At 37.7% G+C, this 18,821-nt stretch overlaps 1 protein-coding gene across 1 annotated transcript in view; it reads right to left on the bottom strand.

Annotated features, from left to right (window-relative positions):
* LOC136867415 (lisH domain-containing protein ARMC9) overlaps positions 1 to 18,821 on the bottom strand; it is a 93,423-nt gene that overhangs the window by 21,315 nt on the left and 53,287 nt on the right. Inside the window, exons 11-13 of the mRNA XM_067144613.2 lie at positions 16,497 to 16,610; positions 16,256 to 16,376; positions 739 to 973 (exon numbers count right to left, since the gene is read on the bottom strand). Of these exons, the coding sequence (XP_067000714.2) occupies positions 739 to 973; positions 16,256 to 16,376; positions 16,497 to 16,610 (470 nt within the window). The remainder of the gene's footprint in view (positions 1 to 738; positions 974 to 16,255; positions 16,377 to 16,496; positions 16,611 to 18,821) is intronic.

Genomic DNA, 18,821 nt, shown 5'->3' with positions numbered 1-18,821 from the left:
CTGAAGGATCCATTTCTGGCACTACTGATGAATGGTAATATGGACTTCAGTGGAATTTTTAAGATATTGCATACAGATGTAGCCATTGGCAGAATGATTGTTGCACAGAGCCATAACTTTATGGATGTGGCAATTGAAATTAACAGTTATATGCACTGTATTTAATGGAAGAGTGCAGAGGCTTTCCTTATTCTAGTGTAAAAATCCCAATATTCAAATCACTTTTAAAAAAATAAAAATCAGACCCTTTGAAGCTACTGCTTTGCATAAACGATACATAAGCATATACAATGAAGTAAAATCGAACAAGAGATTAGAGAACAAGCTGCTGATAATATTTTCTAAATACATTATGAATTTCATCTCTGGTCAACTAGACGTAGATGAACTATCCAGAGCTTATCCAACAGGCACAAATAAAATCACCCAAACAAATCGGCAAATGATCGTAAACTTCCTTAGGTAAACACTAAAAATACTTGGGATTCCAAATGGTACAGCCAGTTGATTTGATCCCTCTACATAAAAGTTAAGTACTGGCTTTCAAATACAGCTTATCTTTCCAAAAATTGTCAGCATATAAACCCTAAAACTTCCTCAGATGGATTCTAATCCACTGAAAGGAAATGGGTTTCAGAACAGAAACGGGAAAATAATGTAAGTGGCCAAATAATAACTTGTGAACGTGAAGGATAAAAATCTTGATCCAAATTATGCAGCATTAGATCAGTAGCATACCTATTTTCTTGGACATCCACTTGCTCTTCTAATGCTTCAGAGGGGTCCTCTGCTTCAGTAAATTCTTGGACTTGTTCCAATAAATTTGGAAGCAATGCAGAACTACTCTTGTTGCTGGCAGATCCAATTCCACCAGAGCTGGAACTAGATGGAGGTGAGTGACGGTGTGGAGTTGTTGGACGGACCAATGGTTCACCAGCTTGAGCTGAGGAAGACGAAGAAGGGTAGACTACCCCTAGAAGGTATAAACATGCCAGGCAACAAATTAAAGTGAAAATAAAAACACATTAACCTCACAAGCATGCTTTATGTATATATATTTTAGTAAGAAGAAAGACTGGTAAATTTAGTTCAGTCCAGTCAAACTTGCTAACTGAATTTTCTTCTAGCATTAATGTACAAGATAACAGCGACCAAGTTTGTACTAAAAGTACAGTAAAGATGATGTTCATTGTGATAAAATTTATAACACTTTGGTCTTTTGCTCAAAGGTGAATATATCACCCTGCATTACTTTCTTCTTCTTCTTCTTTTTTTTTACGTCGCACTGACACAGATAGGTCTTGTGGCGACGATGGGATAGGAAAGGCCTAGGAGTGGGAAGGAAATGGGCATGGCCTTAATTAAGGTACAGCCCCAGCATTTATCTGGAGTGAAAATGGGAAACCGTGGAAAATCATATTCAGGGCTGCTGACAATGGGGTTCGAATTCACGATCTCCCGGATGCCCTGCATTACTGACAAGTTGTGAAACAATGTCAGCAATGGATTTATGTTTTCTTTAGTGTCTGTGTATTATTTTAATGTCCTTGTAAATAACAAGAGCTTTAAGAAAGGAAAAATATGAGGCAAGGAGCTGAAGGTGATGTTTGCAGATGGCACAGCGGTGTAGGGAACAAATAGAGAGGAAGTACAAGGTCAACATAGTGAGTATACTGGTAATTATGGAATGAAAATAAATGTGGAGAAATGCAAGACAATGACCAACAGAGAATAAGGGAAAGTATGTAAAAATTTGGAGACAAGACCTTGAAATTGTGGAAAGCTTCAAGTTCTTTGGAAGCGAACGGATGCAAGTTGCAGGACTGGACATGGAGAACAGTGAAATGAAATGGCGTACGGCTTTTAATGCCGGGAGTGTCCAAGGACATGTTTGGCTCGTCAGATGTAAGTCTTTTAATTTGACGCCCTTAGGCGACATGCGCATCATGAGGATGAAATTATGATGAAGACGACACATACACCCAGTCCCTGTGCCAGCAAAATTAACCAATGAAGGTTAAAATTCCCGACCCTACCGAGAATCAAACCAGGGACCCCTGTGACGAAAGGCCAGCATGCTAACCATTTAGCCGTGGAGCCAAAAATGGGGAACAGTAAAAGGATATAACAGTGAAATGCACTTTACCAGAGTGTGAGGAACTTGATCTGGAAGAAGGAAGCACCCAGAACATGTAAAGACATGATGTATAAGATGTATTATTGCCCCATACTGACACATGTGGACACCAACGAAAAGACCAGAGAGTAAAATCCAAGCCAGTAACATTAAAATTTTACAAAAGTATGATAGGAAAGACAAAGAAAGGACAAGGTGAGAAATGAGTTTATCTGTAAGAAAATTGGAGCTGAAAATTTTTATATGGAATTGAGGGAAATAAATTGAGATGGTCTGGATATGATACGGTGGAAGATTCAATGATACCAAAGCAGATGATGGAAGCTAAGACTGAAGGAAGGAGAACAAAAGGCAGATCCAGACTAAGGTGGATGGACTTGACCAAAAACTGCATAAGAATGAACCTGGATTCAAATACAGTTGAGGAGCAGCAATGGCAGTTGGATGACAAAAGGAAGATGGAAAGGTGTCATTAACACCTTCATCCAGCTGGAGCTGGAAAAGGGAAAAGCAAAATCAAGCTTGTGTCCTCATCCCGAGGTGGTGCAGCTCTTTCGAAGCACATCTCCAATGGAGGTGAGCTGCATGTACCACTTTAACCACCTGCCAATTTTTTAATCTTTGGTAGTACCTGGAATCAAATGCGGATCTGCAAGGATGACAGCTAATAACACTAACCATTATGCTACAGAGTCATACATGATGATTTCTTGTGCTGTCTCCTGGATCAGTCAGTTGGAAAGAGTTTGCCACCTTTCCAGTAGGCTTTGTCAGAGAGAGAGAGAGAGAGATATTATTATTATTATTATTATTATTATTATTATTATTATTATTATTATTAATATTATTATTATTATTATTATTATTATTATTATTATTATTATTATTATTATTATTATTATTATTATTATTATTATAACTATGTGTTAGGCCTCATGCAGGGGCTTGATCGGGCAAGGGTGGGGAGGGGAAGAAGCACTAGTAAGAGAAACGTGTTTACAGTGTTTTTAGCGTTAATATGTTCCAGGTATCGAGTTGGGAAACTGTGACCTGTCTGACCGACGTAAGAAGCTTTACATTGGTTACAGGCAAGCCTATAAACTCCAGAGTTCAAATATTTGTTGTTGATGTTGCTATTGTTATTGTTGACAGTGTGTGGATTGAAAATGAGTTTGGAGTTGGTGTGGGAGGTTCTGTAAGCTATTTTGATGTTGTGTTTCTTGAAAATATTAGAAATTTGGTAAATGCTACTATTATTGAAAGTGAATGTGGAAAATTTTTCTTTAGGAGCGGAATCTTTTACTAGGGTAGTCTTGGGTCTGCTTTTGTATCTATTGATGATTCTGCTGATGAAGGTTCTATTGAAACCATTGTGTTCTGCAATATTGTAGATGGTATTAATTTCTTTTTTGTAATTCTTGCGAGATAAAGGGATAGTTAATGCTCTGAGGACCATGCTATTGTAAGCTGCTTTTTTATGTATGTCTGGGTGCACAGAGGTCTGATGGATGGTACTGATGGTGTGGGTGGGTTTCCTGTATATATTGAAGGATAAAGTGTTGTTGCTGTTGCGCATAATGGTTAAGTCCAGGTAATTAAGGGCTTTATTGTTTTCTGACTCTATGGTGAATTTTATATGTGGGTCAATGGAGTTGAGAAATCCAAGTACTGTGTTGCTGTTAGTAACGAGGGAGTCTAAAATAACAAAGGTGTCATCTACAAAGCGTGTCCAGTGTTGAATGCCATTGATCTTGCCAATGATGTGAGAATGCTCTAAATGAGCAATGTAGATATCTGCAAGGATTCCTGAAGCTGGTGACCCCATGAGAAGACTTATCTGTTGGTAAATGACATTATTGAAAGTGAAGAAATTGTTGTTCAAAGTAAATTCCAGAATTCGAATAAATTCATCTATTTCGCCTATACTTAAATTGCTGAATTTGGAGAGATTGTTCTTGATGAATTGTACGGTACTGTTAACGGGAACATTAGCATAAATGTTAGTAATATCAAAAGAATGAAGAGTGTGGTGTTTGGATAAATTAAAGTGTTTGATCTTATTGCAGAATTCTAAGGAGTTCTTTACTGATGTGTTGGCTTGAAAACGATAGTGTGACTTGAGGAATTTGTGAATGAATCGAGATACTTCATAGGTCGGACTGTTTCTGAAATTGATAATGGGTCTTATGGGGATGTCTGCTTTATGGATCTTGGGTAGCGCTTTGGCTGTGGGAAGTTTCGAATTCATGATATCATTTTGGATTTTTCAAGGTCATTAAACAGAAATGAAATGTTCTTGATGATGGTTTTTAGGTCTCTTTGTATTTTATTAGTTGGATCTTTTTTAGAGGTTATGAAGTTGTTGTCTGCAAAAAATGTGTGTGCTTTATTGACATAGTCATTTTTGTCCATGATTACGGTAGCATTTCCTTTGTCGGCTTTTGTTATAATTAAGTCGTTTTGTTTCACTTTTTTCTTTAGTTTGTTTACTTTAGCTACGTGCACTGTGTTGGGTTTAATGGTTTGTTGTTGATTAAGGATGGAAGATAGCTTGTGTTTGACTTCATATCGGACCTCTTCTTGTATATTTATTGGTAATTTATTAATGGCCAATTCAGATTCAGCTATGGTGGAAATTAAATTATCACGGTTAGAAGGATTACCCCAATTATGTTTAGGTCCCTTGCTCAGCACATCAAGATCATCGGCATCAAGAATGATTTTACTTAAGTTTACTACAGGTTGGTGAAAATCATTAGGCCTTGTGTTATTTGAGTTGTTATGTTTGCTAAGCATTGTTTTTGTTTTTGAAAGAGCATTCCATTTCTTGTCAAGTGTGTTTTGTTTCTTTAACAAAGTGAGGTTAAGTTTGTTGGAGACATGTAATTGAAAGGACATCCATTCAAGGGAGCAAAGGAGAGTGGAAACTTCTAAATGAGTTTCATATAGTCTGTGGTTCAGGAGAGATTTCTTTTTATGGAGAAATTTGATTTCCTCTTTAATCCAGATTTTATCGGTTTTAAGCAAAGTTGCGCGAGTTTTTGCTGTGTTTCTATGAGTTTTCTTGGTAAATCATCAATACATACAAAAGCAGACCCAAGACTACCCTAGCAAAAGATTCCGCTGCTAAAGAAAAATTTTCCACATTCACTTTCAATAATAGTAGCATTTACCAAATTTCTAATATTTTCAAGAAACACAACATCAAAATAGCTTACAGAACCTCCCACACCAACTCCAAACTCATTTTCAATCCACACACTGTCAACAATAACAATAGCAACATCAACAACAAATATTTGAACTCTGGAGTTTACAAATTAAAGTGCCAATCCTAATTCCAGCTATATAGGCACCGTGCAAGTAGATCGAAATGCTACTACTAGCGCTACATAGTGGCCCGTTCTGAAACAAGAGGTGAGGCGCAGTGCGAAAGTCTCAGTACAACGTGTGTAACATTCGAACAAGTTGCGGGTTTAAAGTGATTCAATTCGGGGATGTAAGTGAATCGTCATGCAATAAAGGAAGAAACCTTGTTGTCAGTGGCCATGTGAACGGTGTTGAAGAGTTCATTTCGAATGGTTTCGGATACATCACAGGAAAAGTCACCCGACAAATGTCTGGCAATTTGCCACCTTATATCGTGAAACTTGAGGTAGGCAAGGTGTAGTTAGGTAAAAATTCAAATAGTTTATTTAGTAAGGATTAATTGATGCATGTTTGCTAAGTTGTACCCATTTTTATTTTGTGTTCAGGTTGATCAGAATCGTAATGTCTCTACCAGCGAATGTTCCTGTCCTGCCGGCACCAGAAGAACTTGCAAACGCGTAGCTGCGGTAGTGTATTATATAAATAATGAAAGTGTTGTCTCCAAAACAGACCGTCCGCAACAGTGGGGAAAACCGAGCCCGAAAACAATGTCAACAGAAAAATATAGAAAAGGCAAACGCGTAGGAGAACGGTTCGGTTAAAAGACTTTGATGACATCTCTTTCCCCCTTCGAATTAACTGAGGATATTTTAAAACACATCCCTTGCAGTCTTCGTACAAAGCATCGAGCAGAAGCAAGTACTGAAATCGAACAATCGCGCAGGGCCGTAGTCACCTTATTGATAGACAGGGTAGTGAATGATGTGGAGAGAGAAGAATGTGAGGAAACTGTGACATAGATATTACATGTACAAGTCTCTAACGATGTGCGCTTCCCAGACGAATACACCTTTCGCACTGTGAGTGAAGAAATGTTTTTTACCAGCAAAGTGCAGGTTGATACAGATCATATAATTAAAATCTCCCTGGACACTGTATCTCAACCAGGAAGCCCTCGACGGTTTCAAGAAAAAAAGATAAGAATATCTGCTAGCAGGAAAGCAAATCGGATCAAAACTAGGCGACATAACTATGATATTTTAGCTCTCGCATTTGTAAATGAATCTCCAATTGGGGAACCTGCTTTGAACATTCTTACGGAAGTGAAATGGAAAGTGAAGCAATAGAATGCTATGGAAGTTCATTTGTTGTTCGTGTTATTCGATGAGGTTGCAAATTCATTAACACGCAACACATAGACGATGTCATCCACGTGTGGAAAAAGTTCTGTTGGCAATTTCTGTAATATATTGTATATTTTGATTCTTTGAATACACCTTTCTACGTGAATTCTAACACTCGCAATATTGTAAGTACTCTCAACTTTCTCAGCTGTTAATCTCCCGTCATGTAAGAACGGTGGTGTCACGATTATGATACCGCGACTAGATAAGTTAGTTCTGATGCCTAAATCCTTTATCAGCCATGACCTCATCGCCAGGTTGAAGGAAAGTAAACCACTGACGGTTGTTATGAATGAGTCGCTAGCTGTTCCACCGTAACATTTAGATTTAAAGCGACGATACCATTAGGCGTGATTGCAATTAAAACTTTTGCAGTGTAGCAACCCTTGTATTGAGAATAGAAATACAATCTTTTGATCTACTTGGGGAGGCTGTTCAACCCTAAATTCCGTGCAGTCAATAATGACTCGATAATTACCATAATTTCTTTTAAATGCTGGAGACATTGTTTCTTGATCACTTTCCTTACTAGGCCAGAATACGTACGCAGTGCCAGTTGCATAACCACGGTCGTAAAAATACGTGAAATTGTTGTCCTGTGAACACTCTCAAGCAGAATAGGACAGTCCGATTTTCATTTTCATTAGAAAAATGAATAATCTGGTTTCTTTACATAATTTCGAAACGTCACAGTTTGGTAATAACGCAAGGCAAAGACGTTGAAGTTCACACCTGTTAAATCACGCATTTGTGTATTGTTCTTTATGGAACTGTAGCCTTGGAAACCTGGACACTTGATGTCTGAATTGTCATCTTCCGTTTCACACATTTTATCATGTTTCGCAATGTCCCCTCCCAGACCGAAGTTAAGGGAACTTGGGACACATTTTCTTATTTTCCACAATTTTTGAGCAATCACAATGAAATTTTTATAGAATATGTAGGACTACTATGGAAAGAATATATCTTAATTTCAGCTGAATATCCTTATTAGTTTATGAGATATGGTGTACTTTGTGTTTATGACACTCGCAAAACAGGCAACTTTCAAAAAGTTCCCTGCGGGATGGATTTTTACCTGAGAGTTTGAAAACTTGTGAAATGATTCTTCCTTATAACATAAAAAAACTCTAGGATGGAATTTTTGATTCACCCTATGTTGATCAATTAACTCCTGTTTCAAATTTTTAATTTTATTTCATGTAATTTTCCACTAATTTTCTGTACATTTTGCCTCATAAAATGAGTATATTGAAGAAAAATGCAAAATCCATCCTACAATTTCTTTGTTAGGTCACATAGAAGCTACACACAAACTTTGGTAAATATAGGTTTAGATTTGACCCGCATGGAACACTGCAGGTTACAAAAAATGGTGTTTTGAGTTAAATGAATTTTAGTTCTAAAACCATTAAAAATTTTCATAATGGCCTTTCCAAATCTCTTAAAATTCACTAGCACTATACCTCCTACCCTCCTGGTTCTTCTTGGCTTCCTCCCTGTGCACCTTGAGGATTTTCAGATTTTTTCTTGGCTGTTTTCTTTTGTTGGGTGACTGACCGCTGACTGTCAAATTTTCTTCTTTCATCTCTATGTGGCAAGTTTGGTGGATACTGGTGAAAGTTTATAATTCCTTACAGCCATTTTCATTTCTTGTGTTGCACTGCATCACATGTTGTATTCTGAAACTGCATTAGAAACAGCTATTCCAAGTCTTTTTGAGGACACAAAGGTCTCTTTTGGGCACTTTTTCCATATACATGCATGAAGACTTTCATTGGAATTTTGAGTAGCCCCTCTACAACATCTAGACAGAAGTTCTGGTGATGCCAGCCTTTGGTATACAGGCACAATTTTCAGCAGCATTGCAGTTGTGAATTAAACTGACATTTTTTGTGGGTTTTGAGGGGTTTGTCCTGTTGTGATACTCTTGTTATAGAAGCACCATGATTCAGGTCCTAAGAGGCATTTCTTATGCTTAGGATCTTCATCTGTGGAGGAGTAATGGTATAGTGAGGCATATATTGCAGATTTCATATTATCTACTGAGGGAATATTTGGACATATTGCCTGCCTATAATAATTTGTGAGCTTCACAATAGTTGCTTCTTTCAAACTTCCAGGACCCCTTCCACCAAGTGTAGTTCCTTTTACTTTCTACTCTTTCACCAAATTCGTCAAACTAGTACCCATCCTTTTTGCAACATGGTTAAAGCACTCTTCTTCCTTCAATTGTACATCTGGTCAATATACTGCTTCATTTGAAAGGTGGAGAAATGTTTTGGCATCCCCATCAAAAAGCACAGTTGTGTAGCGCATGCCACATTCTTCCACTGATCTTTTCCATAAAATATCAGCTGCAAATACTTTCACTGCTACAGATGATCCCTCATAATTCCTGGAGCATTTCCCCACATGCTTTATGACCTTCCAGCCATACATTATATTCTGGAGAATCATCACCCAGTTCATGAGCAGTTACAACACACATGTGACAATATTTAGATAACACATGGTAATCTATAACTAATCCACTCAGAATGTCAATTACTATGCCAATGCCACAGAGAGATGTATGGCCACGCTTGTGCCATGTTCCATCAAATGATACAGCAATGTCAAGCACTTGTTTACCTACATTGGATGGATCTACTTCCTCATGATTTGATATAATATTCACTAACAATTTCCTGCAACCGTGCTTGCAATTCACGAAACTGACCAAAACAAACCCAATAGTAAACAAGGAAGTGTATAGGCTGATGTCAGGCTGTCCACTAACTTATTAAATGTATGCATTTGGTTACAACTCTCAAACATATTAAAATACTACTTCTATAAACACATAGAATTTTTCAAGTCAAACATGTCACTAGAATGGATATAATTATAAACATGTTCTAAAATATTAAGTTTTATGTTGACTAAATTATAGGTTGAAGTAGTTCATAACATAGCCAACAGATGGCAGTATATATTCCAGTATTCAAAAATTGTATCATCTCAATGCTACCGAAAAGAGGGAATTAATGGTAACAGAAGGGACACGGATAGCCAAGCATACAGAGAAAAGGGGGCGTGGTGGAGAATCAAATGACCGTGCAGAGCCACTTAAAAATGGCCGTAACTACGTCAAAAATAGTCACAGCGGCACAAAACCACTTTTGTTATGTAGAGCAAGGTTAATATAATTTATTTATGCCAGAATTCAAATTCCGACAATTTCATCCATTTACCGAAAAAAGTGTGTCCCAAGTCCCCTTAAGTGGAATAAATGCCTGTGTATTTACGTCGTTTTCATTTATTGAACAAGAAAACATGAAGTCTGAACAATGAAATTCAGATGCATCTGTTCCCACAGATGCATTCTTGGTTATGTTACTTGGGCAAACTGTACTTGAAAATTTTCCGTCTGATTCTTCCGTTTTTAATCGCTTGAGTTGTCAGTGAAAGTGCTGTAAGATGGATCCCGGCGACACATTCCTCTTCTTGGATTCATCCAAAAATATTGTCGGAACATAGGCTGGAATTAGTGGATGTCCAGATCTTTTGTTTCCGATGAAATGTGCACTGCATATTCTTCAGTAAGTTGTAGGTTGCCAAAGTGATCCATCAGTGCTAAAAATTAAATCGGATCAACTGAACTTATTGCAAACATATGCAGTACGTATGTGTAGGCCTCCTACTTACTTCGTTCGGTTAACTGCTCATATTCGTCGCCCCCTTCGGTCCACATCTATCGCTCGTTTTGGAAAACAATAAATTTGTACTTCACTTCCCGTATTGCGTAAGTATTGGAACATCTGACAACACAACAATTACGTTTACTTGATCTTCTTTTCTCTGCCATTATCACCTGAGTAACTACACGCTCAGTCATAACAGAACAGCTACTGCGAGTCTGGAGTCTGCCTCACGTGTTGTTCTCCGCCCGGCCGCTAGAGTGACGCGCATGGTGCCTATAGGTCAAACAGGCCGCAATTTTGTCATAAGATACGCCGAACATCGCAACGCTCTCAAATATAATAGTTTTTCAGCTATGAGTGAACATCATAAAGCATCCAGCCACGAATACACTTCAATAGAAAAAGACCTGAAGCTTGCATTATGAGCAAAAAGGCACCTTGCTCAACGTTCGCGAGAGCATCCACATTGATTTAGATCAGTTTATGAACCCCACTCACAATTTAAATGAAGTCAGCGAGAAAAAGAACATTCTACTTGAAACATTCATTCCATACATTTGTCAGAATTTCCATAACACAAACAAACCCCACCTCCATCTTCCCGACTCACCACCACTCCCCCCTCCTCACACCAGCCCTGCACCACCCCTTCCCCCTCCGCTCCTTCCATCCTAGCAAACACAGCCAAACCAACAACAGACTCGATCACACGACCGAGACCATCACTTTGAGAAGGCCACGCCATTCGAGCTTTAGAAGTCGGCGAGTAAACTAACATCCTCTTGAAACATTCATTCCATATATTTGCCAAACAAACCCCACCTCCATCTCTCCAACTCACCACCCCTCCCTTCCTCAAACCAGCCCTGCACCTCCCCTTCCCCCTCCACTCCTTCCATCCTAGCAAACACAGCCGAACCAACAATAGACTCGATCACGCGAACGAGACCGTTACTTTGAGAAGGCCAGGCCATTAGAGAGGACAACCACCTACTGCACACCGTAAGTTTAAGCTTTCTTCACAACCATTCCACACTTTTTACTTATCAACCCATGTTTCTCATACAACCTCATTTTTTTCCATTACAGATTAGAACTTCATTGACGGTTTCCACTAGATTACTTACAGTTTACTATGCATCTGTCTTCTACCTAACACAGCTTCTCAATTTTTATACGCGGCCCTTCCGACCCCTTTATAATAAGGCAAGACACCAGCCAACATTATGAAACAATAATGAAGAAAGGGACCGCTAGATTGAGAAGATATTGAGAATGCTGCTATTTCTAAAGCCTTAAATTTCATTGATGTTTTTTCTCCTTGTCACAGGCTTTTCGCCTGCAGGTTATATCAGGCTTGGTTTCTCAAAAATGTTTTATCCCGCTCTCCTCCTGACCAATTTGATGTGATGGGTTTCTACTAGGATGATTTTGACAGCAATTTCAAACTGTTTTGTCATTTTTACTAAACCAGTAATTTGTAAACTACGAGGTCCACAACCTCACCACGTGCTGCTATTATTCATTTCCATCTGCATCATTTGTTTTCTCATTCCCTTGTTTCTTAGGTTAACGCAATTTTTAGTTCCAATTAGTATTTTAAATTAACACCTGTTTCACTGAATTTTGTCGCAATAAGTTGTTTTTTGCTCTGCTTATTGATGTAAATATTGTATATTTGTGCTAATTTTGTTTCCGTCTAGGCTCTCTTTTGTTTGTTTTTTCATTTGCTCTTTCATTATGTTTTTTTAGCATTTTTTCAACTTATATTATATAAATTATTCCAACCCCCCTAATTTTTTCACTGAAGATGGCTCAAGCGAGCCGAAACATGTTTGAATTTGTTTGCTCCGTCTAATGACGGAATATATGATGTATTGAATAGGAGGATACTCTCATTTTCGCCATTGTTAAGTGAAAACCGTCAATACGGAATGATTCTAATATCTTGTAACAGTTTGTTTGTCTCCGCATTATCACTGTGAACCAAACATCCTTCCTGTTATATGCATACATTAGAAAATCAGAGCGAAAAGTTGACAGACTGAGTATGACATGCAGAGGAGCAATCTCTCAACAGGCACTTCAGAAAGATACATGATATCTGACTTAGACATGAAGTTAAAACAATATACACTGTGGCATTTTTGAAAATACAGTTTTCCATTTTATATCTACTAGCATAGTTATTGAAAACCTACAACCTGTTTTCCAGTGTTTGACCGGGTCAGCGATGTAATGAATGAATTATATATAGGCTATTAGTACAACAGGGTCGCCACTCCCAAAGTGATTTATTAATGACTGATAGATGCTATGAAATGATAATGGAGAGTGTTGCTGGAATGAAAGATGACAGGGAAAACCGGAGTACCCGGAGAAAAACCTGTCCTGCCTCCACTTCGTCTAGCACAAATCTCACATGGAGTGACCGGGATGTGAACCACGGTATCCAGCGGTGAGAGGCCGATGTTTTGCCGTCTGATCTACGGAGGCTAGTGTAGTTTTTAAACTGCTCATTTGTACGCTAATTTTGAAAAACAGATTTGAGGCTACTACAAAGATAAAGCCTTATCCTAGGATACTTTAGAATTATCTACATATATTTGAAGAAGCGACAGAGCTAGTATGAATCTGAATTACTTTTCCTAAGATGAATCTCTGGGATAAAGATTATTTCCACTTATTTTACACTTGAATCTGGAAAGAGATTTTCTGATATTTGCAAAATTACTACAAACACCACAATAATGGACAATATCTAAACATATTATTAAAATAAAGGAGCCTACTCGGTTGGTATCTACCAATTTGCCTTGAGAATCACCAAACAAATTTTGATGTGCTTTTCGTCATTGAATAGAGCATCTATCAAGGAAGATTTTGGTGTACAAAACATTAATTTATGACAAAAGGGAGCCAATGAATTAAGTCAAGAAAACAGACGGTCATTCAAGTGCTTTCTTGATTACACTGCCTAAACCATTAATGATATACCCCAAGTTGTGAGGAAGAATTATTGTTGAGCATAAAAATCTGTAGGGAAAGGTCTACTATATATATCTATCTGTAAAAAAATGAGACATCATCTTGTACACTCTAACTATAGTACTGTTTTTATGCCTTTTCCCTTTTATCCCTTGTCCTTTCATGTTAAATAGTTTGCAGCATAAAAACAACCTTAAAATTAGAAAACATATTTTGAGATTATTCACATAATCCTTATCACAATAAATTTTACAGTATGTAAGTTACATAAATGGTTTAGGAGTTACTGTTATTTTAGGAAAAGTGCAGGAATGATTTAGATATTGCATGGGGAGAAAGGAGCAATCTAACAGACGGCCAGAAGGGCCTTGGAAAAACGTCGCACTGAGCTACGTACAGACAGAAACTGGAGCAGAAATCCACGCATTCAACCATTAATCATTGTTGGATTAGATGCAAGTATGGTGTGACAATAAATAAAGCACAGAGACAGACACTCATCGTGGCTGGAGTTGATCAATGTACAGAATGTTTTTCTCATGGACAATTTTGCATGGCCCTCTCCTGTGTCAAACAGGAACTCTGAAAAGTGGTGGCAAAAGGGGCTCTGGTTAAGACGCAGCAGGTCGTTATGCTACTTAGGTTCCAGAATGGGTAAAATATAAATATGTAAATAAATTCAGTGTTAATTTTAATCTTATACCAGTTGTATAGTATTATTAGAAGTAATTTCACATACCGTACTGTATATGAGTTGACTATGTTTGTAAGATATTATAAGTAGAATTTTGTAAGCAATATAAATTTATTAAGGATGATGTGTGTGTTTAATAGAAAAAATTATTAGCGTAAATTGTATAATATTGTATTCTAGGAAAATTTTCTTCGTCTCCTGTTAATTTAAAATTTAGTGCTTGACAATATTGTATTTTAGTGTACCATTTGCCACTGAGGTAGACACCTCATTTGCAAATAAAGAGATTTTGATTTTGATTTTGAAAATCTTTCTGCATTGACATTAGGAGAAAGAACAACTATAGTCTGTGTCAAATGAGAACTTGTTTTTGTTGTGGTCATTTTTAAGAAGTAAAAATATTTTGGCCTGGAGCAAGTGACATTTAACACAATGAAATTTTCTGTGCGGCCCAGCACATTGAGTGGGTGGGATGATGCAACAAGCACAGCAGCGAATTTGTTAGAAAATTCTGAGAAGCTTCTCATGGCCAAAATGCTTCCCATTTGACACAGACTGGTTTTGTCAAAGGAAAAGGCACAAGAGAACAGGTGTTGAACATCCGACAACTAATCGAAAAGAGCAGAGAATTCCAGCTTCCTACGATCATTTGCTTTCTAGACTATAGGAAAGCCTTTGACTGTGTTCAATGGGAGAAACTTTGGCAAGTGTTATTGGAAATGGGAGTTCCAAAACATCTTATCTGGTTGATATAGAATCTATATGAGTCTACACAGCAGTTGTCAGGATAAATGGCAAGATGTCTGAAATCTTCAAGACACAAAGGGACATTCGCCAAGGCTGTATATTGTCACCCCAGCTTTTTAATATTTATGGTGAGTATACATCATGAGAACTGCATTGGCTGAATGGACTGGTGGATTTCCTATTGGTGGCAGAAAGATATCAAATCTCTGATATGCAGATGACACTGTACTGATTGCCATGGATGAGGCAGAAATGACAGAGCTTTTAGACCGTGTCAGAACTGAGAGCATCAGTTTGGGTTTGCAGATCAACATGCAAAAGACAAAAATGATGGTAGTTGATAGGCCTGGCAAGCTGAACAAACTCAGTGCCTTCAGCGAAATAGAAATGGTTTCAGAAATGTTGTACCTGGGTGCCATTATAACTAGCAACAACAGCTGTGAAATAGAGATCAGGAGAAGGATTGCCATGACCAAGAATATCATGTCTCAGTTATCTCATATTTGGAAGGGTCGCTCCATTTCTGTAAAACTAATGATGAGATTAGTACAGACACTGGTATTCTCTATCTTCCTCTATGGTGATGAAACGTGGACTTTACGAGCTTTACGATTTGAATGAGATCAACTCATTCGAGATGTGGTGCTGGAGAAGAATGAGTCGCATTCCTTGGACAGCATTTTGAACCAACGAACCCTTCCTCATTTTTAATGTTCCTAGGTCTAATAAGATTTCCTTGTGGATGATGATATGTCTATATCGGTCCCTCAATCCGAGGATCATGATCTCTGAAGATATTTCTTTGTACTCGTTTCCATCCTCCACGGTCTTCTGCTATATGGGTTGATTGTACCAAGTTATCGGCAAAATGTCAACAGAGGATTCTCCAATTCTTTGGCCATATTATGCGTCGTGGAGAAGGAAACCTTGAAAAGCACAATCTTGGGAAACATGCCTGGAAAGAGGGAGCGTGAGCGAGCACCTATACGTTGGACAGAAGGCATAAAACATGCAACAAAGATATCGTTCCTACAATCAACCCATATAGCAGAAGACCGTGGAGGATGGAAACGGGTACAAAGAAATATCTTCAGAGATCATGATCCTCGGATTGAGGGACCGATATAGACATATCATCATCCACAAGGAAATCTTATTAGACCTAGGAACATTAAAAATGAGACCTATCTTCTTGTACACTCTAACTACCGTACTGTTTCTATCCCTTTTCACACAGAAGTGGCTCTCAGTCATGTTACCATAACTCGCTGCAAAGCTAGGGCCACTCACTAGTTTTCATACAATATAAGCCGCGGTGTTCTAGTGCATACATGAAAAAGAAAACAAAGCAAATACTTTTCTAAATAATTTCACCAGAACAATTCCATGTATAGCAAGCAGTACGAAATTATGAAGGAATCTGTTATCTATTCTTATGAGATGGGCATACCGTGGTATGGAAACAGCAAACGATATTGCTGGTGGAGTAGCTCTTCACCACTAAGCTCTCCGTGAGTTGTTCGTACTGGGTCATCAGCATCTAATTCATCCTCTAAAAGATCCACTTCTTCCTAAGTTGGAAAAAGACAATATAAAACTGATTAGTAAATTGGCAGAATGTTCAAAGAAAAATGCCTAAAAATGTTCCAGTTTACCAACTACATTCTTACTAAAACGTAAAAGACACGTACCGTATCATCATCTGCGTTTTCTTCCTCACTAGTGGCACTGTGGTCTGGCTGACAGTCTCCTCTGTGTAACTTGAGGATGTATTCCAACTGCTTATGCATCTCTCCACCACTGTGCTGCAATGATATATGATAGAAACTTTATACTTCTGAGGGACATCAAAAATTAGGCCTATCTTCTTGTACACTCTAACTACTGTTTTAATCCCTTTTCACACAGAAGTGGGTCTAAGTCATGTTACATAACTCACTCCCCAACACACCATAACTAAAGTGGGGTAATAGCCCTTATAAACCCCCAGAGCCCTCTTTGGTAACTTATACACTTCTGTATTTTTTAGAATTGTAGGTGTCCTCAAAACTCACATAGCATTTGTTGATTTTAAGAAAGTCTTTGTCCTAGATAAGAGGAACAGACTTTTTAATATCTTAGCAGAAGATAATGTCCCACAACAGTTAATAGATAACATATACAACACGTACAGTGACAACCTTATTGCAGTAAAGTTAGGAAATCATCTAACTGAATGGGAACTGATCAGCAGAGGTGTGAGACAAGGTTGTAGACGTTCTCCTTTGTTGTTCATAATCTACATGAACAACATTATGCAGAAATGGCAGCATGAAAGGCATGGATCATTCCCAGTTAGCAGATATCTGAACTGATAGCATCATCAGAAGATGATCTTCAGTGGTCGGTATTTAATCTCCAGAAAGTCTCTTCAAAATTCGACATGATCATTTCACCAGAAAAGAGCAAAATAATGGCCTTTATGGGGAAGGACCCTATCCCCAGTAAAATCTGTTTAGATAATACAATTTTGGAAAGAGTCAATGAATTCAATTACAGTATTTGGGATACAATTTCTCTTACCAAGGGGAAATTGATATCTCTGCAAAACTAACCAAGTTTACCAGAACATAGGAATTATAAATCACATTATGAAGCCATCTCTTGTCCAAAAACACACTTGCTTACATCTTTATAACACTTTAGCCAGATCAACCGTTTGCTAAGGCAGTAAGGCATGGACAATAAGAACTCAAGACATTTCCAGAATTACAGCATGTGAAATGACGTTCATGCACAGAACAGCAGGCTATACAAAATGGGATCGTAAAAGAAATGAAGATGTGCTTAAGGGACTGAATGTGAAACCAGTAATCAATTACATCTATGATTACCAAGAAAAATGGAAACGTCACGTTCAAAGGATGGAATCTGGAAGATTACCAAAGGAGATCCCTACGCTACCTACCAAGAGGATACAGATCTATAGAACGTCCAATGAAACGATGGAAAGAAAATGCAAGACTGTAATGGGCCACATGGCCCAATACTTGGAAGGATGATTATGATGATGAGGTCTCCTCAACAGAATTTGTCTGTGTCCAATTGCTGTGTTTAACTCAGCAATGAAGTGAAACAGTTTGAAAGATTTCAGTCCCACTATATGTGACTTGAGTATTTTGAATATTTTCCATTCATAAACTCTAATTGATTGTTTCCGTATGGAGTTTCTGCACATAAGCACTGGAACTATTATGATCACTTTCACACTTTACAGCGCATACCCATTCCTTAAGGCATTCCATATTCATAGTTCCAGTGTCAATTAATCACTGGATGAAGCAATACATGAACTTCGAGAACTGATTCATCTAGAGGTCTTGAATATCTTACCTGCTGACTTCACTATGATAGGTAGAGTTGAAACAGTCATAATTTTCCCAATGGACAAATCCATCATGAAAGGTAAATATGAACAATATTTCACTTAAACACATAAATTAGCAATAACTAATGTTCCTTCCTCCCAGGAGTAGTAGTTAACTTCAGAGACATACTATATGTCACCTTCTGTATTCCTATCCTTGTAGCCTTAATTACATTTATATTTTAATCCCTGATGTTGCAACTGGCTACAAAATTTAGAAGTTCATTTGTAAATTTATGTACAGTATTTTCTTTCACTTTTCATTTCTGTAATATTGCCATACGAATCAATATACATATAACTTAATATTCAGTCCATATCAAAAGTTATGGCAGTATTTATGGTAAAATTGACATAAAGCATATAAAGTATTCTGACACACTTACAAGTGTCTGAAGAAGAGGATGATGATATCTTAAAATTAGTATAGACATTTTTTGCATTCTCATATACAATATCCTAAATTTGGCTAGGATTTTCATCTTGTGAATATTTGTCCTTAAGTATTTTCACATTATCTATGAAGCCCTTAAATCTGCTCTTCACATACTTCACGTGTAGCTCGATTGAGTAAAGTACGCTTCAGCTTAACAGCGGCTAGTTTTACTAG

This window comes from Anabrus simplex, chromosome 3 (genome assembly GCF_040414725.1).
Source record: "Anabrus simplex isolate iqAnaSimp1 chromosome 3, ASM4041472v1, whole genome shotgun sequence".
NCBI classification, from domain to species: Eukaryota; Metazoa; Arthropoda; class Insecta; order Orthoptera; family Tettigoniidae; genus Anabrus; species Anabrus simplex.
The sequence above is the reverse complement of the archived record's forward strand: the minus strand, read 5'-3'. Positions and strand labels throughout refer to the sequence as shown.